This window comes from Sphaerodactylus townsendi, linkage group LG14 (assembly GCF_021028975.2).
Source record: "Sphaerodactylus townsendi isolate TG3544 linkage group LG14, MPM_Stown_v2.3, whole genome shotgun sequence".
Taxonomy (NCBI): Eukaryota; Metazoa; Chordata; class Lepidosauria; order Squamata; family Sphaerodactylidae; genus Sphaerodactylus; species Sphaerodactylus townsendi.
Genome location: NC_059438.1, coordinates 28,304,414 through 28,330,180, shown reverse-complemented (window position 1 = coordinate 28,330,180; position 25,767 = coordinate 28,304,414). Strand labels below are relative to the sequence as shown.

Here is a 25,767-nt window from a genome sequence, read left to right as displayed (position 1 = left end):
TAAAATATAAATAAGTTTTCCCTGCCAGGAACAGATGCCTGCAGAATTCTGCTTTTCCTGCAAACAGAGGGAAGAGACCAATCTAGCAAAGTTGAGTTGCTCTGTCAGTGAATGCCAGAGACTCTACATTGGTGTGGGAGGGGGGCTTTTGGGAACAGCTTTGTGGTAGACTATATAGGTCTTTTTTCAGTCCCAGGAAGTGCAGATTTATATCAGTTTTGTCCACCCCGGTTTCTCTTCATCCCAGGGATCTCCTCCCTTTCCCAGAAACCCTGGGTCCAAAAGAAACCTTCTTGTATTGGTATTCCTGGATGTTCATCTATCCAAAATCCTTTTCCATAAGAGACAGGGCTATAGAACAAATTAAGAAACTGGCCCCAACAGTTGAAGCACGTCCATGCAAAATATGTCTTAATTTGCATGAAAAATTGGCTCCGAAGAAGATAGCTCTGGAGAAGTTCCTAAACAGTGCTGCTGTTGCAGCAGACTCAAAGGAGCTGAATAAGATGTGACTCCTTTTCTGTCTGCATGTGCATCATCTAAACTGGCACCTAAAAGCGCAACTGTAGAGGTTTCCAAGTTGTAGCTTGGCACAGGTGCAAAGCACATCTGTGTGATGCACGGAGACTAAGAAGTAGTACAATCCATTTCCTTCTTAAAAGAACAGGCTGCTCACCTGTAGCTTATGCTCTTCAAGTGGTCATCTATGATGAGGATCCTTTTGGTGTCTCTGCCAGCTTCAAGGAGTCGAGGAGCATGGTCATACAGTGTTTAGGGGGGGGGGGGAGAACAGCATCTGCCTACCCAGATCTTCTCTTAGCCCATCCTGCAGGATAACCAGCAACTGTCACAAGGACGTTCAAGAACAACAGATACAGTTAAACAATTTGTCCTCCTTTGCAATCTCCAGAGAAAAGAATGGCAACCAGATCCACAGGTACATTTATGAGAATGAAGACGAGAAGGAGACTCAAGGTGGCTTACAAGCTCCTTTCCCTTCCTCTCCCCACAACAGACACCTTGTGAGGTAGGTGGAGCTGAGAGAGTTCTGAAGAATTGCCAACCAACAGGAACGTAGGAGTACAGAAACATCTGGTTCACCAGATACGCCTCCGCCACTCAGTTGGAGGAGTGGAGAATCAAACCCGGTTCTCCAGATTAGAATAAAACATGTATGGTCAGCTTGGCCAAAGTCCTGGCCTGTACACCCAAGACAGATGGACAGATAAACAAATGAGACTGTGTGACTGTTCTTGAGATTTTAGGCTTTGGTATGCCCCTGCTAATGGCTGGTGGAGGTCACACCTGCCCCTTACCAGAACATGCTCCAAGGGTAGTGGCAGCTCACAGCATGAAAAGTCCACTGCTGAGATCCAGCAGCAGAAGGGTTGAGGAGAAATCAATATAACAAGTTGTAATCCTTCTGGAAAGCTGTTCTGTCAAGTTCCTGAAGATGCCAAGAGAACCTAGAGCACATTCCTTTTTTTAGGTGGTGGGCTTTGGAAATAAACCAGCAATGCAAACTCCTTTGAGTGAATACAGAGATGACCCTGGGAAAGGTGGTGACATTGAAGCAGGGGCAGAGCAAGGAGGAACAACGCCCAGGGCACCCCGCCACGCCCCTGCCTCGGGGTTCTGAGAAGCCAGAAGGTGGTCAACAGCCAAACCACTTCTTTCACCTTTGGAATCTTTCTTGAAGGATTCATTTTGACTTGGGGATGGTGTAAGCATGGAATAAAGCAACGTTCACCTGCAGGCAGCTGTTCTCTCAGCTGTTAAGGAACAGTTAAATATTATCTCAGAGTCAGGGCCCAATTTTGCCCTTCATTCTTTTCCCTTCCTGACCACTTTTACTTTTCTATTATGCGTATCATATTGAATTGTAAACTGCTGTAAACACAAATAGCAGAAAGGTGGTATATCAACCTATCAAATACAGATGGTTGACAGGCAGCTAGGAGCATCAAGAAGATGAATGGGGAAGTGGGCCGGGTGTCCAAAACACAGCACGTGCTAATGCTTCAATGTCCTCATGCGAAGTTGGGGCTGTGTGCTTGGACCTCAATGGCAGGATCAGTACCACCCCCAAACTTCATCACATCTGGTAGGGTGGGGTTGGGCCCCATCTAGAACAGGCATTTTACAACTCTCCCATGCACAACCCACTCAGCAAGTCCGGGTTTTTATCCCCACTCCTGCAGGCCATATAGTCATATGCTCAGTTCAGGAATGCCACCAGTTCACCCGAGAAGTGTTGTGAAGTGTCCGTAAACTGATACCGAGCCTCGTACTGATTGGTTTTTCCCCCCCACCTGGCCCTTTTCTCTGTGTGCCCCCACCTTCAGATGTGTAGTTGTTAACTACCAGGGACTGGACCTTCTCGGTGGTGGCCTCTCGATCATAACCTCCTTCCACACAGCCACCTGCCAAGCCTCAGTTTAATCTGAAATCTTTTTCGTTCAGCAATAAATTTTGTTGAATTGAGTATGGTTGTTTCTGCCCCTGTCCTCCTCGGCACTGTTCCACTGTTGCATTTGCAGTGCAGAGCCCTCTTGAATAAATGAGGAGCAGAAATGGGACCTGGTGGCAGAGGCGGAGCGCTCATGGGAACATTTGGGGTCACATGTCCCCCGGGTGCATGCCAGCTGGTCACGTGGGGAGCGGAGAATCACTTCCTCACACCCCTCCCCTCCCCTCTGCCCCACCCTACCCCACCAGGCTGCTTCTTTGGAAGGAGCAGCATGACAGGGCGGGGCTAAGGGGTGCCCGGCAGTGGCCCAGTCAGGTAAGTGGGGTGTGGGAGCACCCGGAGCAGGTTCTGCCCTAGGCGCCATTCCCCCCTCGCCCCCGCCTGGCAGATGTGAATGTCGGCTCTCTCACCCCCGTCCCTTGGCCAGTGACCATTTGGGACACACTGGCAGAGAGCCAAAGATTAGGCTTACAAGTCAGAGAAGACCAGACACCATGGCCAGCCTTACAAAGAGAATCAAATATTTAATAATTGCTTCTGGAGGGAGAGCAGGCCACACACATGTATAGCAGATACCAAACGACACAGGAAGAGCAAAATAAAAAATATAGAGGAAGCTGTTGGCATCCGAATAGGTCACAGGATGGTGGCCTCACAGGTCAGGTCCTGCACGTCCACAGGGGCTGGCTTTAAACCAAAAGCCTGATCAGGAGTGTCGTTCCTCACGTCCAACAATGACATGGTTAGCGGTGTCCTGCCCCAGAGTTAGAGATAATAGCTTTATTAAATAACAGTTATTCTATGCAAATCAACACCTAAATGTTGTATAATAAAAAAAGTTCCACCCGTCTTCAGAGTCCATCTCTTCGATGGCTTCCCAGAAAAGTACCATCATTGCTGCGAGTGAGAAAAGAGAAGGAGGGAGACAGGGTCAGTCGGTACCTCTGCAGTTATTCTCAAGCATTCAAAATCCAAACCCTCCCGCTCTCCCTCTGGGGAACAAAACTACGTCTCTTGATCGCTCTTCCATGGGAAGGGGAGTCGGGTGGTCAGGACTCTTGGGAGCTCCAGGTTCAACTGAGCCATCGTGATCACTGCCCTGTGCTTTCAGGTGAAAACAAAGGAATCAGCGAGGGTAGCCCAGGACACAGTGCAGTCAGTGGCAAATATCCCCCTGGAGTGACTGGCTCAACTGCTAACACTTCCTAGCATTGCAGTAATATGTTCCTGTCCAAATGGGACCAGTCATCTTTACAACAGCCTTATAAGGTAGGCCAGTATCTTCACCTCCATCTAGACAGCAGCTTGCCTAAGGATCCCTTTAGTGACATCACAATAAGGAGTAGAGGGAGCAAACAAGGTAAGCTGTTTACGGTACAGCATCTGGGCACTAATGTGCAATTTAGGTCATACACCACACTTCCTTCAATCAAGTTCCATTGAGAGTTGGGGAATGTGAGATCCAGAAAAGTTATTGAAAATATGAAGCAAGCACACCAATTTCAGAAATGGGTGTTGTCAGAAAACATCTGGGGATCATTTAAAGGATGTGGACATTTGAGAAAAGGGAGTGGCAGGAACATTTGGCATGCCAGGGACAGAAGTCCAATTCTGAGCCAAACTTTGCTTAGAATTGAGCTTCCTCAATTGTTCCTCAATTGCTTGGGGAATATTGTCGAAGGCTTCTCTGTGATACACCTCTGAAGATGCCAGCCACAGATGCAGGCGAAACGTTAGGAACAAAATCCACCAGACTACGGCCACACAGCCTGGAAAACCCACCAGAACCAGCTTGGGGAATAATTCCTTTCCCATTCTAACGATGACAACCAGCTAAAAGTATAATCAAGATGACAACCTCCCATTTGAAAGACTTCTGGGCTTTGGGCAGAGAAACAGTCCAGCCAAAGTTGTAATCTGCAGGGCCCTGATCACCTGAGGCTCCATTTAAAGCACCAGGTTTAAAGAAAATTTACTCAGCTGACTCTTCTCTGACAGCTATCTGATAAGGGGTATTCCTTCTCCCATCACCCTCTTCCCCCAAAGACATCCATTTACCTTGGCCTTGTTTTGGACAGGGATGTACAACTTGAACTCAGCTGGAAGCTCATCCTCTGAGTACAGCCTGTCTGAGAAGTAAATTCTGCGGATGCGACAGTTTGCATGGATCTAAAAAGTGGATGGAAGTAAGAGAGGCAGCTGCAGCAGGTCTTGCTACACATCAAGGCAAATGGCAATATTCTCATACCAACTGTTTCCAAGCAACAGATGGGAGCGTCTGTTTTGGGGAGAGTTTTGGAGCTACAAGCAGGAGAACCAGGTACAAACTCCACGGCTGGCTCAATTCAGGTCAGTGCAAAACAATAATAACCAAAATCGATCACTGGACACAGTGTGTAACAGACTTCCCTCTGTGGTACACCTCTGAAGATGCCAGCCACAGATGCAGGCAAAACATTAGGAACAAGATCTAACAGACCACAGCCACACAGCCCAGAAAACCCACAACAACTAGTACCTATAACATTGGCTAATTACCCTTCCTTGATCCTTTTCCCTTTCCCTGCACTCTCCATGCAATGCTACTGGGATTCTGCACATGTACTCAAGACATCTAGCACCTTCTGCTTGTAAGAGTTAATTGTGGTATGTAAAAACTAGCCTTTGTTTTCTTCTGCATAACTGTATGCACCTTGTTGCGTTTCACTGTTGTTTTAATTTTGTATTTCAATCATTTTACTTTAACAAAATTTTAAATAATTTTGGTGTCTTGGAGTTTCTGGTTCAGAGCCCACCGTACTCAGAGGGGCTACCACCCCAAGGGCCGCATTAGGTCCACGACCGGCTGCTCACGACCGGTGTCCCCCAAGGATCCGTTTTGGGACCAGTGCTCTTTAACTTATTCATAAATGACCTGGAAGTAGGGGTGGGTAGCGTGGTGGCCAAGTTTGCAGATGATACCAAATTATGTAGGGTGGTGAGAACCACAAAGGATTGCGAAGAGCTCCAAGCGGACCTTGATAAATTAGGTGAGTGGGCTCAGAAATGGCAAATGCAGTTCAATGTAGCAAGATGTAAAGTGATGCACATAGGGGCAAAAAATCCAAACTTCACATACACGCTACAGGGGTCAGTGCTATCAGTCACAGACCAGGAAAGGGATTTAGGCGTCTTAGTTGATAGTTCCATGGGAATGTCAACTCAATGCATGGCAGCTGTGAAAAAGGCAAACTCTATGCTGGGAATCATTAGAAAAGGAATTGATAATAAAACTGCAAAGATTGTCATGCCCTTATATAAAGCAGTGGTGCGACCGCACTTGGAGTACTGTGTCCAGTTCTGGTCGCGGCATCTCAAAAAGGATATTGAGGAGATAGAAAAAGTGCAGAGAAGGGCAACAAGGATGATTGAGGGACTGGAGCACCTTCCCTATGAGGAGAGGCTGCAGCGTTTGGGACTCTTTAGTTTGGAGAGGAGGCGGCTGAGGGGGGATATGATTGAAGTCTACAAAATTATGCATGGGGTAGACAATGTTGACAGAGAGAAATTTTTCTCTCTTTCTCACAATACTAGAACCAGGGGGCATTCATTGAAAATGCTGGGGGGAAGAATTAGGACTAATAAAAGGAAACACTTCTTCACGCAATGTGTGATTGGTGTTTGGAATATGCTGCCACAGGAGGTGGTGATGGCCACTAACCTGGATAGCTTTAAAAGGGGCTTGGACAGATTTATGGAGGAGAAGTTGATTTATGGTTACCAATCTTGATCCTCTTTGATCTGAGATTGCAAATGCCTTAACAGACCAGGTGATCGGGAGCAACAGCCGCAGAAGGCCATTGCGTTCACATCCTACATGTGCGCTCCCAAAGGCACCTGGTGGGCCACTGCGAGTAGCAGAGAGCTGGACTAGATGGACTTTGGTCTGATCCAGCTGGCTTGTTCTTATGTTCTTATGTTCTCACCTGCACTCTCAGGGTCTCAATGTAGTTGGTGCCGTACGCTCGGCGAGTGAAGTCGGACAGGTTGAACTGAATCTGATTCCAGCCATCATCCAGCCGCATGGGCATGGTGCAGATGAAGGGCTTCACACGGGTTGTGCTCTGGTAGTTGCTGGCACGGAATCGCCGGCGCACATTTTTATCATCCAGCACCTAGTAAAGAAAAACGCCACCCCTGAGAAGGAATCCAGGCATGAGGCTGCCCAAGGTGGAGGCCCAGCCCAGAAACTGGGTGACTGGTTCTGCCACCATCTTCCTAATAGCGAAATATGGCTCCTGTGAGGATTTAAAATAATCCAGGGGAATGCAGGCCCAGGGGAAATCTCAAGTTTGTCGAAAATGTATTTAAAAGGGGGGGATGATCTAACCTCATTTTTGAAAAATTAAAGTATCAACAATGATGTCAAATGTTGCCTGTCAATAAATGGGGCCTGGGAGTCAGAGACAGAGGAAAGAAAGGGAAGTGGACCACAGGGGTTGGGAGGGTGAGAGAAGTAAAGCTGAGAAGGATGGGTAAAACAGCATTTATCAGAGAGAGAAGAGTGGGATAGAAAAGGAGATGGGGGACTCTGGAACGGCGCCTGCCTTTCCCAGCATCAGCCATCGAGGCGCCATCAGGTGATGGGTTTCACACCTGTGTGAGGGAGTATGGATTCTGCTGTATGGGGATTGAGATATGCTTTACAATGCCACTTGCTTTCTGTTGTGCTAATGGATCTTCACTCTGTTTGATCTGTTCCTATGTGCTTGTAAATGTAGATAACTAGGCTGACCCTGCTGGGGCCCCGGGAGGGGCATGGAGGAAGGAACGAACCCAGCAGGAGGCTATCTGACTATCGCTGCCGTGGCTTTGGAAGGACCGCTTTCAAAAACATTCTTATTCACACTTTACTTTCTCACATTCTTTGGAAAAACGGGAGGGGGACTTATGGGGAGCAAAACCTGGAAGATAAATATGAATGAAGAGCCAGATCAGCAGAACTGGCTTCTTGAAGTTTAGAGTGCTTGTTGCCAACTTCAATAAAGACGATTGATCCTGGACCCAGAGTCCCCTTATTGATTTTTGAGCCAAGGCCTAATAGGGACATACTGTGGTGGCTGCTAGAGGGTAAGAAAGGAGAGTCAGGAAAGAAAGAAAAATGACATCCAGTGAAGGAAACTGTTATGGGAGAAAAGAATGGAACAGAACTGGGATTGAGGAAGAAAAAAGTGGAAATGAAAAAGTGAAGCTCCAGGGAGGACAGGGAGCAGGATGTCCACGCCTCTTCCACATGAGTTCTCATAAGTCACCTTCTTGTAAATTACATATCTCACCCAGCAAGAGCCTCTGCCTCCTGAAAGAAGTCATAACTGTGTTGACTAGCATTAAGTTAATGACTGGAAGACTGCCTTGGCCCTTCAGAAACTTGAGAGAGCTTATCTGCCTACAGCCTCTCTGGGCAGCTCCAAGCATTTCATCTGTAAATAAAGAAGAACTATCCCCTTGAGATGAAAGTACCCAGAGTACCCAAGTACTCTGATCACACCCTCCCCTCCCCCCCAAACCTCCCTCCCCCTCACACAGCTCTCTAACCTGTACTTCAAATGTGAAGTACTTCTTCAGGTTCTTGATTATCATCACCAGAAAGGGCAACTTGATTCCCAGCGTTTTCTTTGGGTCAGCAGGACACGTGATATACGTGGTACTGGAAAAGAAAGAAAGATTGCACATTAAAATCTATTAATCAGTAGCTGCAGCTCTCGTGCCAGGGGGAAGTCAGACATTCCATGCTGCAAAGCCAACGGTAGACCCTACTCAATCGAGACCCAAGTTTAGCTTCTTTGTGTATTTGAGCATTCTGTAAGTTTGCTGTGTTTGGCGTGGGGGTGTCTTTGGTTTGGAAATGAGGGGGACTTTCTCCCCGCAAAGGCTCCATGAAGGTTCCCCTTTGACTCCCCAGCTTCCAAACATTTAGAATCACATTGACCAGGATGTATCGAATTTTTCCCCTTTCTTTCTGTGATTGTGTGTGTTAACTGTATATGTGAAACATTCAATAGCGAGTGTAAATAGTCACTCTGTCCTACCTGACATTGGTTCCTTCAATCTCCAGCACCAGTGACTGGATATCATTATCCGTGATTCTCTTAATGTGACCATTGCGCACCTAAAAGATGGAGGAAACAGCCCATCATGTTCTGAACAACAAAGATCCCTGCCCCAAGGGCTGCCCATGATCTCTGCTAGGAAAATAACAGTTGTAAATGTTCCCAAAATCCAGTGAGACAGTCTGTGCCTTCAAAAAAAACAGCAGGAGGCAAAGGATGGCAAAATGTGACAAAAGCAGAGAAGTCCAATTGCAGCCTCCAAAATAATTCACGTCTGAATGGAGCGGCTTACATTTGCTGTATTGAAAATATTGCTACACGGCCTTGTAACACAGTTCAGGAGGCAACTTAGAAGGAATCAACAAAAATACAATAGAATAATTAATATTAACCAAACCAAAATGAGAGTTATCACAAGACACTGAACAGTCTACAGGGCTAGCAAAAAAGAGAGATCAGATTATATAAATCAGATATTAGCAATCAGCAAAAGCCTAGAACACTTAAAAGACACAGTATTATGTGAGCCACTGTCGTGTTGGAGCAATTCAAAAATCAAAGTGCCAGCCCAGGCACACACACGCTCCAGTTCCCACCTACCTTACTGATGAAAGTGGTGGGTAGGGACAAAGCACAAATCAGGGTCTTTTCTGAAGATTAGGTAAGCTCATGTGGAAACAGGTAGTTCTCTGGACACCCCAAGCTCTTCTAGTTGTATCCAGCAATGAACTGGCTGCCAGTGCAATTCTTCTAATACTGGGGAAGTACAGCCTTTCTCATGGAGGCATTCTGGACCAACCAAGGTGCCCAAACAGCCTTCCAAGACAGCCCCATGCAAAACACATCATAATAGTCTAACTAATATATCGTGAATGCCAGATTGCTGTGGACAAATCTCACTCTTCCAGAAAAGGATGCATTTGGCAAACCAACTGAACTTGACTAAAAGGCACTACACAGTGCAGATGGGATCCAAGTTCCACCCGCAAACACAGAACAACACACGCCCAAACCATGAACCTGCTCTCTGAGAGAAGGTGCAACTTTACCTAGCACAGACTGATGTCATGGTCCCCAATCATATTATCTACAGTACTGCCTGAATTTTTGTCTGCACTGAGCTTTCACCTGCTGGTTCCCATCCAGTCTGTTCCTACCTCCAGACCTCCACTTAAACATCTACTTGATCACACCATGGCTGACAAACAGGTGTCATCTATACAGACAGACCAATGGCTTGACTACACACGTGCGGGGAAGGGGGCTGTGGCTCAGTGGCAGAGCAATTGCTTGGCATGCTGAAGGTCTCAGGTTCAATCCCCTGCAGCTCCACTTAAACTAACCAGGAAGGAGGTGACAGGAAAGGCTGAGGCTTGAGGCAGTGGGAAGCTGCTGCCAGTCGGAGTAGACAATGCTGACCATAATGGCCCAAAGGTCTGATTCAGGATAAGGCAGCTTCAGGTGTGTTCAAACAAGATGCCAAAGCTCAGTGACAGAGCAATGCACATGGAGAGAGCGTTTCTAGGCAGAGGAGTATCTGTGTGGCACGCAGAAAGCCTCAGATTCAACCCCTGGCATGTCCAAAGATTCCACAATAAGTGATCATTTCAGATGGCAGCCATGTTGATCTGCATTAAAACAGATTCCAGTCCAGTAACATCTTAGGAGACCAAAAAGAAAAGTGAACTTTGACCCTTGAAAGATAATACCCTGAAACTCCTGTTGGTCTCTAAAGTGCTACTGGATTCAAATCTAACAGCGAGTGACGTGCAAGATGTCCAACCTAGAGAGCTGCTGCCAGCCAGTGCAGACGATACGAAAATGACAGACCAATGGTCTAGCTCCATGAGCCAGCATATTTGCGTCTGCTCCCCTTCAATGTGTAGTGATTTTAATGTACATTATATCAGTTAAATGGAACTAGAGGCTCACATGGTCAGGAGTTCGAGCCCCCTGTGGGTCAGATATCCTCGCAGCTGACTCATGGTCAACTCAGCCATCCATCCATTCCTTGGTCGGTAAATGAGCACCTAGCTCATAGCTAGGGGGTAAAGAATAGCTGGGGAAAGCAATGGCAAACTACCCCATTGCTTTCATAGGCTTGCCTATGAAATCATTGCTTGCAGTGGTACCCCAGGGTCGGAGACGACTGAAGGGGAAACTTTACCTTTAAAGAGACCCTACACAGGGAGGTCATTGTATGACAGAGGCTGGATTAGCTAGCTGCAAAAGCGAGACACCCCAGATCGGCTCAGGGTTAAGATGATGCAGAGCACCTGCCAGAGTGGAGGAGCACCAATATACCCAGTCTGCCTCCAGAGCAGAAGAGAGGGACATGAAACTACAAATGCACGCCAAGCAAACTCTCGTCCTACACAGCAAGGGGCACAGCCTCAGGCACGTCTACCTCGTCTGTCCCCTCCCCAAGCCCGGCTCGATCTGGAGCGTCCAGCTTTTGCAGCAGAGAAGCATGCAAGGCCAGGGCACTTAGGGAGCCTGACAGCTGTAGAAAAAGCCGCGCCAGGAGGAAACTGAGGCAACAACCCCCAGCCCCCCGCCACAACCTTCATGAGGGACAGAAACTTGTTTTCCAGCAGCAGCTAACGGAGACCACGGTTCCCGCCCCCGCCCCCCCACAGCCACCTTCTTGTCCCAGATCTGCAGCGGTTTGCTCCCGATACTGTAGAGGATGGACAGGAAGCCGCTCTGGAACGTGTTCTTGAACATCCCGCCGAGCCAAGCCGGGCCGAGGGGGTGGCTCCGCGCGGGCTGCTGCTGCCGCCGAGCGCGGCCGTCTCGCTCTCAGCCCTCAGGCGCCGCGCGGAAGGAGACGCGGACGCGTGCGCACTGCCGAACAAAACCGAGACCGCTCCGCTTCCCCGTCACAACGCCACCAGCAGCCGCTGCCCCGGAACGGACTATTTTTCTGCCGGAACTCGTTCCCCCGGCGAGTGTTGTCGCGACGCGTGCGTGCTTCCAAGGCGACGGGGAGGCTGGCGAAAGAGCTGGCTGGAGTCCGTTGCCAGGACCCCGCCCCCTTGGCGCATCGCTCTGGGTCGCCACGGAGAAGGCCTCGCTCATTCAAACGCGCAGGCGCAATAGAGAACAGTACGCATGAGAGAGGGGACTGAGGGCGTGGCTTGGTGGTCGCACCGTCGGTTCCCTCAGGCCTGGTCCAGCCTAGCGGAAGGGTCGCTTTGTGAACTCCTTTCGGGTCTTGTCGTGTCGCATGGAAGGCTACCAGGTGGAGACCACTTCATAGGTCTCAGCGCCAGCATCCAGGCCAGGCCAGCCACCCCACGCCTCTTCTTGCCAGAGCGCCATGGCTTCTCTCTCCCTCCTGTCACCTGGCAGCTGTTTATCAGGACATGTGGAGCAGTGGAACAGCAGTGGCTCTAGACAATGGAAGGAGGCCTGAATTGAGCAAGGTAGCAGCAGCAGACTTGCAGCAGTGAGCGACTGGGAACTGAGGGATTGCACCTGGCGGAGTGCAGTGCAACTTTGAGTGGCACGCAAGCAGTGGTGGGAGTCACCAGGTTTGCCCCACTTCAGCAGAACCGGTAGTTAAAATGGTGCTTGTAAACAACCAGTTGTTAAATTAAACGGAGCAGCAGTGGCGTGGGAGGTTAAGAGCTCATGTATCTAATCTGGAGGAACCGGGTTTGATTCCCCACTCTGCCGCCTGAGCTGTGGAGGCTTATCTGGGGAATTCAGATTAGCCTGTACACTCCCACACACGCCAGCTGGGTGACCTTGAGCTAGTCATAGCTTCTCGGAGCTCTCTCAGCCCCACCTACCTCACAGGGTGTTTGTTGTGAGGGGGGAAGGGCAAGGAGATTGTAAGCCCCTTTGAGTCTCCTGCAGGAGAGAAAGGGGAATATAAATATAAACTCTTCTTCTTCTTCTAAATTATTTGAATCCCACCACTGCACGCAAGGGTGGACAACAAGGAGCCTGCTGCACTGAGCCCAGCAGTAATAGGGATCCCCCCTTTTTGGAGCTCAGGCAGGAGATGCCAGGGAAAAGACCAAAGCTCCAGAGAGGGGAAGGGGCACCAATGGCAGGAGGGAACAGCATGGGCGGTAGGAGCAACTCAGTCGAGTTCCCCTCCAGGCCACAGGCAATGCCAGGCACCTTAAGAGCAGGGGCAAGCAGCAGCACCAGGGGTAGCAGAAGTGCAACTGACCCCATGAGGGTTGTGCCACACACAATCTCGGGGGGCCCTCTACCATCTAGTGGGGATGGGGAAGCCCATCCAGCTCAGACCAGGATCAAGCTCGTGGCATCAGCTTATTACAATTATTGTGTCTATGTTGTGGGATTATTTCTTTGTTCATATTTTCTACCATTATTATTATGATAGAACGATAGTGCCTAAAGTGGCTGAAGAAGACATTTGTCAGAAGTATTGTTCTTTCCCCGGGTCAATACTCCCACCTTTCACATCAGCTGTCCCAGTCTTCAAGACCACGGCAGAAATCAAGGACAACATAGTGATGAATTTGATACTTGGAGACACCAGGAACAATTCCCACAAGCTCCAGGTGGGAAGGCCTGCCGGCGGGGGGGACACCAGCCAAGCTTTCCAGGCCTCCAGGCCTCAGCAGCACCATCACGAGCGGCCACCAGTCAGATCTTGGGGGATGGGATCAGTTAACAACCTTCAGCCAGCTCCAAGATACTTGGGGCCCAGGCACCTGGTGTCCAGTTATGGGGCCGGCCCCCAGCAACCAAGCTAACAGTTGGGGGCCTTTCTAGCAGCATCTGGGGTGGAACAGGAGCAACAGACCCCAGCCTGAGAAGCCACTGGGGGCTGGGCTCTGGGCCTCCTGGCAACAGGGCAAGCAATGGAGCAGATGGATGAGGCAGCATGCCTGGGCCAGTCCCTACCCAGCACACCATGGGTCGCACACCAACAGGAAGAGGACAACCCTTACTCCTCTCCTGGTGGGGGCTCGCAGCTTGAGCCACCTCTATGCTCCATGGGGCGGGTTGGCCTGTTTCCTCATTGCCCTTCCACCATCAACATGGCAGCACCAGAATCCTCCGTAGGCAACACTAACAATGACTTTTGCCATGCCTTTACCAGGACTCTCATGCAGCTCTCACAGTGCATGGGCCAGCTTGGCACGGGGGGCCTCCATCCCCAAGCAAAAATCAAGAGGGGGCTCCACAGCAAGGGGGCAGCTTGGGCGTGGGGGAGGGCCCTTCCGACAGCGGCGAGATTCCCGGCCCACCAGCAGACCCTGGGTTTGAGGCTCCCACCAGAGCTTGCAATCATCACCGGAAGCACCAGAGGTCATGCCGCCACTCTTGCCGTTGTCCCAGCAGCTCGTCATCTAGTGAGTCTTCCTTAGATACTGTCCATGCTTGCGGCTCTTATTGGAGGGGGGGGGGAAGGATGTTCCTGGGTTGCCTCATTGGTTAGCCAGGCGTAGAAGGTCCAACTGACAGTGGACCCAGGGCCCAGCCCCCACACACAACTCTGAGGAAATTAGGACCAGAGACCCTCCCAGATCTCATCTACCTTGCAAACTTAAGGAGCGGGCTCTAGATAGCTATTATGTGGATATTTTTTCCCTCCTGAAGCCCGATGGGTTCCATGGTGCTACAGGAAAATCTTTTGCCAAGGCACCCAGTAAGGAGTAGGCAGAGCACACCTTTGATAACTGAATGCAGGGTTATGGACAGTATCAGGCCTTAATCTCTGCTGCCTACCCCAACAGAGGTTGGCATCTCATGGCCCATACGTGTAATGTTAATACAGGGATTTGGAAGAGGTAGCAAAAGACGCTTTCATGTCAAAGCAGGTAAGGAAGAATATGAACCAGAATATGGCCATGTCAGTCATTAACTTCCGGAGTAGTTGAGTGAACAGATGCAAAGGTGGAAAGGCCTATCCCCCCATGCTAGAGAACAGAGTCATCTAGGTATAATCTTTCACAGCTTCCTCTGCTGTAACAGTGAAGGGATTATTTCATATACGACAACAGAAAGTAGGGTGGCCCAAGGACAAACCATTTTGTGCTGGTATCATGGGTTCATTATCCAGCAGTAAATCACTTCCTTCCTTCTGCTGGGTGCATGAGCATGTGGTGATTTTGATTGGGAAGATGAATAGCTGTAACAAAAATGTCATGTCGCTTAAATAGTGTATGAGACATACCCTTGTTTGTTCAAGTAGGGGTACACTGCCCCATTGTCCATAGCTATCTGCAAACATTATTGAACAATACTCAGTAAAACAAAATTAATGGACTTCAGGCAGCTAGATGTACATTCTTTACTGTTCAGGAGAGCAGGTATCTGACTGTGAGGTCTCCACAAAAGACCCTCAAGGCTTCCAGGGATGTAACTGTAATGGTTGGTAATGTTGGATCTGGGGAATGAACCACTTATGAGGACCTGCAATTTCTTTTTTCTTTCCATCCTTGTCAGCTATCAGCTAATAAGACCTTTGCAACTGCTACAGCATTTGGGCCATTTTTAAGGTGCTTGAGATTAATGCACAGCCTTGTGTACCTGCACAGCTTTGAGCTGCAACCTGAAATGGAGATGTGGACATTGCTGCTAGAAACCTGACTTCAGCCAGTCATGATCAGAGAGGCAAACTTCTCCCTTGAGGGAGGAGACTTCTGAGGTAGAGTTCTGGAACTTTTGGAGCTGGTTTTGTACCAGTACAGGACCCATATTAAGGACTGAGTAGACAGCACTGAGAACTATTGTTCTTCCACAGTGCTCCCATCCTTTCACACAACCATCACAAACAGAAGACAGTGCACACGCTTAATAGAAAGGCCATTTGTACCTCTGCAAGAGGAACAAAGCTGGAATTGACACAGCATTTTAAATATTTTATAACACTTTGCTCAGCTTAAGGAGGAGGGTCCCCACCTTCCTTCTACTGCAGTGTATATCTAATGAGGGAGGATTCCAACTTGGACAGGTGGCAAAACATTCCATCTCCTGCCACTAAAATGTGTTAGTACAGATGCAAGATTCCTGCTTGTTCCTACTGCAACAGACTAACATGGCTACATCTCTGTAACTTCAACATAATTGTGTCTTGGCTAATTCTGAGTGAAGAACAGTCACTAAACGGTCTAATCCTTAATTTGCATAACATGATAAATTGTGAATTGTCGTAACAATGTAATAATGCATGTGGAAAGGGTAGACTTTGTTCTCAGTGCGGAGGAACAAGGGTTAAGTGAATAGAATAGTTTAAGAGTGATTCCGGCAGGACAAACCCTTCCCTTATGATGATGCACATATTGCACAGGGTCTTCTGTAAACCAAGCCACTTAAGCGTGCAGTTCCACATGATGTGAACCATTAGCATCTTGACGCAACATCTGCCCAGCCAGTGATTTTCTGGCACGTCAATGTGCTGTGACCAAAGACCCAGTTTAACCAAAGCTGATATACACATGCCCTCACACGGGCAAGTTCTTTTGTCCTGTTATTGTCATGTTTAAATTGGGTCCCAGAAAAAGTTATAAGTTATAAGACTTGTGCACATCCTTATTCAGAAGACAGAGTACAGCTTAGGTTGCAAAGGAATCACCCCAACCCCCAGTGTGAGAACAGGCAAGAGAAAAATAATGCCCACCTATGCAAAGCAGCAACTCCCACACTTCCAGGGGGAAATTTAACTGTTGTGCTGTTTTTGGGGCTTGCATGTGGTTGTTGAGAAAACTTATTTCTGTCAGTGCTGCTTCTGGTCTGATACCCAGCAGTTCTTCCATCTGTGTTACCTTGGTGTTTTGTGGCTTTAGGCTATTGACTGTTTGGCAAGCTCATCTTGCAAGAAAGATGGCACAGAAATTAAAACAAATTCTGCAAATACAAATGGCAAAGGCAGACGCTACACGCATACTAAAATGCTTGCTGGTTTGCTCATTATCTCCACCCTGTTTCCATGATGATGTTGTTTCTACATATTTCACACAAAATAGGTGGAAGACAATTTGCTGTTGAAAGGCTAGATTATACTAAGTGGAAAGGCTTGGATCTAACAGATGGTTTCATATGTATCTTTTTTTACAGTGATTAAGCCTCCCTTTGAAAACTCAATAAAAACTGTAAAAAAAACCCACCGCTGCTCCTAGAGATTCCTCACCCTAGCCCAGAAGAAACAAAACCAATGATTACATACCCAGGCCGGTTCCAGAGAAGCAATCCTCGGGGCATAGTTTCTTTCATCCATAACATTCTCCATACATTTAACTTTTAAAACTTTTATTCAACAATATATAATTTTTTTGTTATAGAACTGTCCATCATGCCACAGAGCCTCCCTCCTCTCCCAGCCTGCCAAACAGGAGCCATTTTATCAGAACGTGGGCTGGGTTTAGGGGAGGGGCACCAAGGTCGGAGGGAAGCCACACGAGCCAGCCACAGTTTTGCATACCCTTCACAACGCCCATGCTTTCTTGGTCAGGAGGAAGTCAACAGGAAGTCAAAGACACAAGTTTGTGTTTTTGTATGCTGTTGGGTGCCGTCAGCTGCCACCACCGCAGTCCCTGTTCCCATAACCCGCCACTGGGATGACTTCTGGAAGCTGCACACCACCATCTCTGTACACAAGCGGATAAGGCGTTTGATTTTGTTCTGGTTATGGAAAATTGGGAGGAACAGCATCAGACAGACCTGGGGAAAAATGGGAAGCGAACATCAAACACAAAGCTGGGACTGGCAGCATTGTGTAGCCAGAAGGGTTAGTAACATGAACAAGGGCACAGGGATGAACGTACGTGCATGCATGCATCACCTAGGGCCTGCTGGTCCAACCCCTGCCCTTTCCCCATGGAGGTACCAACGGCATAGCACCAACCTTTCTGCCAGGGCTTCTCCCATCCACAAAGGAAGTGACAATGCCTCTGCTGGAGTTGTCCCAAAATTGTGATGTGTTTGAGTGAGCAATTGGAGTGAGAAGCTCAAACTGTTCTCATCCCAATTCACATTTTTAATTGCCACCTTACATTTTTGCCCCTCTTCATTGAGTGCTAGATCCCAGTTTGAGCAATAAAATAGCTCCTCCAGGCCCTTTCTACGAAAGCTAGACTTTCCCCAAGGTTTTTTTTTCTGGTAAGCATCCAGAACATCAGGCAGGAAGGTGAATTCAGAAGGCAGGATTAACAGAGAGGAACTCGCTCATACCTTAGAGATTGATTGTATACTCATTAGAATCACGCTTACTAGAATTATTGCTTATACTAGAATTCCAGTACTAAAGAATAATTTACCCAGTAGCCTGTGCAGCACCCTATATGATGAACTTCAAGGACTGGACAGGGCAGAATCTGCTTACATGCTACGGTAGTAGGGGACCAGTACGTGGACAGGGCTTGCCTCTCAAGGATTCTTGGGTATGATGTGTGTCAGCTCTCCTGACGGTAAAGGAACATTGGCCATTCCAGTATCCCTTTTTAATTTAATGCCAGGACTACACATGCGTGTTATGTGCCATGAAGACATGGGTGACCTTATGAATCAATGACTTTCAGATGGCATCCTATCATTAACAGCCTTGCTCAGGTCAGCATACAGGAAAGAACCGGACGTCAACTGCCCCACACCCAAGGTGCGTTTATGTGCTTTGGGGGAGTCTTCAGAGGATTTGCTACAGAACACACCAGAAAGTGGCATTGGTATTATGGATTCTTTGGGTAATGTGTGCTAAAGTCACAAGCCAAAGAGAGGCAAGGCTTCCAGGAAATGCATAGTCCTCCTCAGTATGCAAAAAAGGACATACAACTTTTTCGTGGGGAGGGAGGGACTTTATGTTACTGGATTGCTGGACGCCACCTCACACTTAAATTTAAATTCAAATTTTTGAATTTTTAAAATTGGACTAAGACTTGGAAATTTTTATCGCTGCTTTTATATGTTATCATTTTATATTGTATTTTATATGTTGTGCACTGCCCAGAGCCCTTCGGGGATGGGGCGGTATAAAAGTTTAATATAAAAAAACAACAACTGTGTATAACTTACACAGAACACACAATCCAGTTTTTCTTAGCACAGAACTGTAACTATTTTTATGCAAACGGTACACACAGCCCCGTTTGCAGCGCCTCTCATGGTGGCCTAATGCTAGAGAGTGTGAGGCACTACTGGACTGGAGGTCCCATGGGCGAAAAGCTTGGCTTGCACTCCTGTGCCGTCCTCTTGTGCTCTGCTGGTAACTTCTCTTCATCTCAGTGACCTGGATGTAGGTGATTGGCTACATGTGTACTGTGATGCACAGCAAAGTGGCATGTGTACAAAAAGGGGGTGGAAAACACATAATGGGTGATGAAGAGCCCCTGAAGACTTCTCTCCTGGGATGGGTGGGTGAGGTCGCAGCAGGAAGAAGTGCCATGAATGATGTCTGAAGCTGAAACAGTAGTCCACCTTTTCAAGGATGCCCCCTCCCTCACACACTTCCCATGCCAGCTGTTGGTGAGTGGGTTTAGCTTGACCGTGGCTATGTAAAAACACACATTAATTGGTGCTCACAACACTCTTTGGGACCACAGATGACGGAGGTTGAGGAGAATTAGCCACCTCATAAAACCTATTCCACATTTCACTGATAACTGAGGATACTTTGAGGATCGTTGGACACAGCTTCTAGCCTCCCCCAGCCCCTATGGGAGTAACTCTCACTGTACAAAGAAGACTGTTCAGTGCTGCCTTTCCTGACTGTTTTACTGCTCTAGGAAAAGCCAAATATTGGGGAACACAAAAATCAGGGCTTTCCGAACTAGGAAGCCCATTAAGTTATATCCAACAGAGAGAGAACAAGAGAAGTTGACACAATGCAGGAATCCTTTTAGACTTCCCGTACTGAAGTTCACTATTTCAGGCACAGGACACAGAGTTCCAAAACACAAGCTCTGTTTGGCCTGTGCTTCGGGCATGTTTACACTATTTAGTTTGAAGTCACTGTTTTAAGAATACATTAGGAATTGCAACAGATTATTGTTGCTTCCAGGGAGACAGCAGATGGTGAATGGATTAAGAATAAGCTATGGCTAGAGGACAGTGACTAGAACCTATCAGGGAAACTCCACCGTATGGCTACCAGGGCCTTCTTGTGGGGGTCTAGTGAAAAGAAGCTCTCTGGAGAGTGCATTGCTTTGATACATGCTGCTACCAATGCAGCCTAAGAACACAGCAACTCCATCCAAATATTCAGAAAGGAAAAGATTCCAGCACGCAGGAAGAAGAGGAGTCATAGTTATCATCACAGCTATCCTAGGCGTAAGACTTGGGGGATTCTTGGGCTCTTACAACTTCAAGACCAGATCTCGCTGGCCTCCATTTAGCAAACTTGGATGAAGCCAAGAGTACCAATCTCAGTCATCAGCCGCTTGCACTCCGGTCCCCAATTTCCACATCTAATATATTACTCCATGCCTTTGCTAACCATTTAATTTCTAAGATGCAGGGCTCCAAGAGGGTTCACCTCCTAAGCACCGAAGAGAGCTCTCACCCCTACACAAATCCTTTCCTTCCCTTCCCAGAGACTAGACTGAGGACAAGACAAGTTTGTATTTAGAGAGATTTATTGGTTCCAGTGAATTGTACAAGTGGATCTGACCTGATATCAATGCTAACTTGTTCTTGGGATGTGGAATGTAAACAGATGTTTCAAATAAAGACAGTCTAACCTTATTAGTTAAATTAAATATTTAACAATGCAATGAAAGGAGGGGGGAATCTGCACTTAGGCACGGCGACAGAAACTGCGGACTTAATTCTGAGGTCACCGGAGTCGCGTAAGATAATCCCCCCTCCAAAACAATAACTATGGGGCTCAGAAAGAGACCCAAATGGAAAAAAAACAATACGCAGCATCTCATACCCCTTCCCCAAAGGAACAGCTCCAACACTGGACTGTCATGTAAAAACAACTACGGGAATCTAAACCCTGGATACAGGAGCTGTACACCTGAACAGCCCCCTCTGTTTCTGGCTTCCAAAGTTTCCTGCTGGCCTCCTTGCCCGCATGGCCTCTTTACATCTCCACACACCGTGAAGCTGCTGGAATCAAAACAATCCTGAAAAATGCACATCGCTGGGAATTACAACACGGTTTTTTTCTAGCTAATACGTCTTGCCACACAAGAACTACAGGAAGCTCCTTCAGTTTTTTCTCCTGCTAAAGTAGACCCTTCCCTACAAAGAAAGGGACAATGAGGATTCTCCTCAACAGCTGCCTGTTCTAAATGTGTTTTGAAGAATACCGGCCTGATTGAATCGAACCACTTCCAAAATGTGCTGCTTAAAAAACTCGGGGGGGCGGGGGGGGGGATGTTGAGGGTCGAATTGAGATCAGGAGGAAACAGGAGTGACACCCACCACTTGCTGGGCTTGCTTTTGATTATGCCTAATGACACAAAGGCTTGTTTTAGTGGAGTGCATGCTACATTCCGGTGGGGTGGGGGTGGGGGTGGGGGTGGGGATCCAAAAGTTGCCTGATGGAAGAACAGGAAAAATGGCCAGTTAGAAGAGGGGGTGTAGGAAACTGCAGAATCACCCAGAGCCCACTGGTGCAGCGCACACCATATCCACACAAATCTTGCTCACTGTCTGATGTCAGGGCTTTGGTAACACAAGGAGAAACTTAGGGTAGCCATAAGTGCTGAAGAGAGATGGAGGCGAAGCCCTGACCCCCCTTCAAGACGAGGCTTCTGCTGAACGCATGGGTTTGGTTCACCCTTTCCCTGGGGGACTGAAGGTGTATTTGTAAACCTCTGGAATTACCCGTCGTTTCCCAAACTTCATCGTGCAGCTGTTAGGCCACTGGAGAGCACAGAACTGTCGGAGCTGGGCTGGGCCTGCTCCTTCACAACTGGATCTGCAGGAGAGGAGAAGAGGTTACTGAGATTCACGGACCAGAACCTATGATCTGACCCTTTTGGAAAGGGAGAGGTTTTCCCTGGAGTACCCCAAAGAAGCCAGAAAGCTACTTCCAGAGTAAGTGAACCCCAGTAGGGCTAAGTATCTCAACTTCCCCCACTCCTCAAGAGTTCTGTCACACCTGACAATTTTTCATGGAATCTCAGTACAGCATTGGTGTAATCCTGGTTTAAAGCGGCATTCACCAATGCTTTGTGATGCCCTTCTGAGAAGTATGTCCTCTTGACAGTTTGAAGATTTAGCTGAAGCAGCAGGTGATGAGACATCACTGGAGCAACAGGCATGTGTGAACCAAATCTCAGAGAAAAGAGACCATCTGCACTGTAACCATATTTCCAACGCTGTGTCATGCCTCAGACTTTTTATTGCCTAGGCTTACACCATCTTTTCTTGCATTCTAATTCTCCAATCCCACTCCTGTTGCAATGTTTACTGCAGGTCTTTCCTGTTCATTTGAACAAATGTCTATATTTTGTAATTTGCCTCGAGTCTCAGCAAGAAAGGCAGGCAACGTATGAAGTAAAAATGGACCAGTTCCTGTACTCTATGTGATCTGATCAGAAAAAGGCAACTCCAAATGCACCAACTTGATATTACTTCGATATCCCTCTTCAAAACCCATGAAATGCTTGATACTTTTGAATTTTTCACATCCTGCTTTTCTCCCATCAATGAACACAGAGTGCCTTCCATTCATCAAAACCAGCTAAAACCTCAATTCTACAAAAATGCAAGTAAAACTAATCAAACCAGAACCCCTCTGAACGAGCCATCAAAAACATGTCAGAAAAGCTCTTTGCAGACAATCTGGAATGTCTTCCGTTTGGGCCTCGCTCTCATCCTCACGGAGCCTGTTCCATAACAGAGGAGCAGCCTCAGAGTAACGCCAAGCAGAAACAGTTCTAACTAACTGCAATGGAGGAACTTACTGGTAATTTCTGGTCTGATTTCCCATGATCTCTCTCCCAATTTAAACCAAGTCTAGACATGAAGAACTGCCTGACTCCACTCTCCACAGGGGGGCGGGGCAAGAGGATGGAGAGGAACCAGACATCTTTGCTTATGAAGCTTTGAAGTGCCATTGCTAGTGCTGTTATATACAGAACAAAATTTTCAGTTCTCCCAGAAGCTGCATCTAGGCAACTTAAAACTGGACTTCCAACTCAGAACATGCCCATGCTCCAATTAACACATTCTTCCTGGACCTTTAGTCAGAATCTTCAGCTTTGATTTTAAAAGATTTTCACAAAAATCTACATACATCAGGTTTGTTTTTCAGTAGTTCTGCAAATCACATGCAAAATTATTGCTGACTTCTTTTAAATCAGAATGTTCCTTTCTCAAAAGGTCAAAATAATTGGAAAATGGTAGCCCACTAGCTCAAAACTTTACTATATAGCCTGAATAAACAATTACCTACCAGAATGGGCACCCGCCCCCACCTGTAATCCTGCTCCCAAAAATGACTTACAGAAATAGGGGTGCTCCATAGCTTCTTTGGCAGTCAGCCTCTGTTGATGGTCATATCGCAGGAGTTTGTCCAGAAGGTCCAAGACTTCAGGGCTGACCAAGTGTCTGTTCTCACTATGGATGAAGTTCTCCCAACGTTTCCGTGAATGCCTGCAAACAAGATGGGAAAGTCACTTTGTTGTGCTGAAACAACCTCTAGGGGAAAGAAATGAAATGCTAGAACCCAGAAAAGAGACCCATCGTTTTTCAAACCTAACTCCCAGCCAGGACAGATCTGGATCGCTCATTTGTTTTCAACATTAAGTAACACTGGCCCAGAGTAAAAACTTTCCATCTTTTACGAAGATTCTGCAACTTTCTTCAAGGTACTAAAAATGCAGACATTTCCATGTGTCAAAAAAAAGAAAATTATGTGATTTGATTCTCCTTTGGGAAAGACACAGAGAGTTGCGGCTTCTCCTTATCAAAATGGTTTCTCATTTATTTATGTAAAGATCTGTATGGACAGGAAAATCAATTACACACAACAAAATGCAAACAAAGTTATATTAAGCCGATATATCTTTGTTTAAAACTGTTGCGCATTAAACATTTACTAGAGAACTGTTTAGACAATCACATTTTATGGGCATTTGAACATACTGTTACAAGCACAGGCCAAAAGCTCCATAAAATTCAGTTTTGTAATCAGTTCTCTAACAAATATTTGGAGGAATCAACTGGTTTCCTAGTCCAGGCTTTAAGACTCCACCACGATTCCACCTGTGCTGAACTGTCCCCCCAATATTTTAGGGCTTCACATTAGTGAAAATCGATACTGGAGAAGACACCATCATGTCAGAATCTGGGATTCTTCAGAAAATATGTACAAAAAAAACCCTTGATTATAAACCACTTCAAAACTAGTCCTTTATTTGTCAAAATTACAAACAAATATAAAAAATGGTTTTGATGCTCAAGGGATTTGGCTTTGAAATTTCTTTTTCATGCTGCATAGTATCGACGTTCTGTTGCGTTTCCGTGAAGATAGTTTAAAGAGATGGCTTTTTTTCCTTTTAAGGAAGCAGTTTAAAATTGAAAACATTTTAAAATCTCCAAGGAATTTTGTTCCATTGTGAAACCTGTAATCTACTTGCCCAAAGTTGTTATTTGATGCTGGAAGGCAACTGAAGAGGATTTAAAGTAATATTGTAGAACACCACCACGCAGGAACTGAAGGAATCTACTCATACCCAGTTACAACAGAACTGGAGACAAGTCTGTCAATACACAAGATATGCAAAGAGCCACAATGGTATAGGCTGATCCAAAAAATCATGAAGTATTTTTTATCAGAAACAGCCAAAAGATCACAGTTTATTATTCAAGATCCCAAATGCTCTAGAAGGATTCAACAAGCTGGACATTCAGTTAAAAAAAAAAAGAGAGAGAGGGGTGGGGTGGGGCCTCCAGCCACAGTGGCAACGATCCAAGTCTGCAGTTGTAGCTCCAAAATGGAAAACGGGACGTGCTGTGAGCTAAATTGGATTAGATGGTGCAAAGACAGGTTTCAAGTTCCACCAATGACTGCCGGGCCAAAAGAGGAGAGGGAAAAAACCCAGCATTTGCTCTTTATGAATATAAGCAGAAGCAGTTAGTCAGCCCGGATTCAGATGCACAGATCCCTGGCCAGGCAGACAGAAAAAGAAAAAAACTTGATAGTTCTCCCATGATCAAAGCTGGAGACTCTTTACCAGGTACCAGGCAACATCTTGAAATGCATATCTGGCTTTTGCTCATCCGACTGAAGTCATCTTTTTCTTTTGCTCTCTTCTGTACCAGGGATCTGTGTGTCTCGTGCTCAAGAGGCACTTGGCGAACAGCTACATTTTACATTCTCAAAGAGAGGATGCCACACAATAGAACAAGAGAGTAAATAGAGAACCAAAACCTCACGCAACAGTGCAAAATAAAACAGAGCAAGAGAAAAAAGAAAATCTGTCTGGGCTTAGAAATGCACAGGCTACAGAAAGGAAGGAAAGCGGCATCTGCCTGTGAAAGAGAGAAGGCCAAACATCACACTAGCTGTACCACTCTCTTCCCGGTCAAAAATATAAACCCCAAGAGCTTACTGTCCCAAGATGTCATTGAAGTGTGGGTCCAGTTCTATGTGGTACTTCTTCAGATAACCGTATAATTCATCTGTACCCAGCACTTTCGCAATGCGAACCAGCTGTAATAAATAAAGGGAAGTGAATAACCAGCTGAAGAAACACATGTGCACTCCTACTACTTTGGCGTTCACCTCTCTAAACCACATTGGCTAGCTGGCTCAAGCACTCCCAGTTCAAGGATGACGAGCAGGTGCAGGGCAAAGGGCAACCTTTCCTGAGCCTGCTGTGATTGCCACGAAAAGGAATTTTCTAAGAACAAAGAGCGGTTTTAATTTCTCTTTAAATTCTCAAACCTGCAGGAAAGAAGGAGCAGGACAGCCCAAATTCAGTGCTCACCTGTGCTTTTGGCAGACATTGCAGGGCATCTAGAATAGCTCTGCTTGGTGACTGCAGGTTTGGCTTTGCTTAAAAACCATGTATTGGGAAGTCAAAGGAAAGAAATGAGCTCTGCATCCCCTTGCTGGACAGACGAGCCACTACTACTTAATAGGAAATACCATAATTTTACGGGAAAGATAGAAAGCCAGTGATTTGGTCCTTTGGTCCAAGGGTGAGAGCACATTCCACTCAAACTGTCCAGGAAAATACCTTAAATTGAGAGGTTACGAACTGGGATCTCCTTTCACCACCAAAAGCTTAAGATACTTAATATAATTCCATCTAGATTCAG

At 46.8% G+C, this 25,767-nt stretch overlaps 3 protein-coding genes across 5 annotated transcripts in view; 1 reads left to right on the top strand and 2 right to left on the bottom strand.

Annotated features, from left to right (window-relative positions):
• Positions 1 to 2,974: 2,974 nt before the first annotated feature.
• Positions 2,975 to 11,474, bottom strand: CFAP20 (cilia and flagella associated protein 20). Its single transcript, XM_048516155.1, has 6 exons — positions 11,203 to 11,474; positions 8,539 to 8,618; positions 8,045 to 8,156; positions 6,436 to 6,624; positions 4,529 to 4,639; positions 2,975 to 3,367 (listed from the first exon to the last, which is right to left on the bottom strand). The coding sequence occupies exons 1-6, from the start codon at positions 11,284 to 11,286 to the stop codon at positions 3,362 to 3,364; spliced, it is 582 nt and encodes a 193-aa protein (XP_048372112.1). The 5' UTR covers positions 11,287 to 11,474; the 3' UTR covers positions 2,975 to 3,361.
• Positions 11,475 to 12,505: 1,031 nt separating this feature from the next.
• LOC125443283 lies at positions 12,506 to 16,732 on the top strand. Of its 2 annotated transcripts, XM_048515294.1 has the most exons (3): positions 12,506 to 13,103; positions 13,649 to 13,901; positions 14,998 to 16,732. In XM_048515294.1, the coding sequence occupies exons 1-3, from the start codon at positions 12,801 to 12,803 to the stop codon at positions 15,006 to 15,008; spliced, it is 567 nt and encodes a 188-aa protein (XP_048371251.1). In that variant the 5' UTR covers positions 12,506 to 12,800; the 3' UTR covers positions 15,009 to 16,732. The 2 variants fall into 2 exon arrangements, with proteins under 2 accessions (XP_048371251.1, XP_048371250.1); XM_048515293.1 differs by having other exon boundaries at positions 12,506 to 13,901.
• Positions 16,733 to 16,783: 51 nt separating this feature from the next.
• Positions 16,784 to 25,767, bottom strand: part of CSNK2A2 (casein kinase 2 alpha 2) — a 34,025-nt gene continuing 25,041 nt past the window's right edge. Inside the window, exons 9-12 of one of the 2 annotated variants that reach the window (XM_048515291.1) lie at positions 25,056 to 25,156; positions 22,946 to 23,094; positions 21,319 to 21,412; positions 16,784 to 17,211 (exon numbers count right to left, since the gene is read on the bottom strand). In XM_048515291.1, the coding sequence (XP_048371248.1) occupies positions 21,336 to 21,412; positions 22,946 to 23,094; positions 25,056 to 25,156 (327 nt within the window). In that variant the 3' untranslated portion in view covers positions 16,784 to 17,211; positions 21,319 to 21,335. Of the gene's footprint in view, positions 17,212 to 20,099; positions 21,413 to 22,945; positions 23,095 to 25,055; positions 25,157 to 25,767 lie in introns of those variants that run through there. The other variant, XM_048515292.1, reaches the window with a different exon arrangement.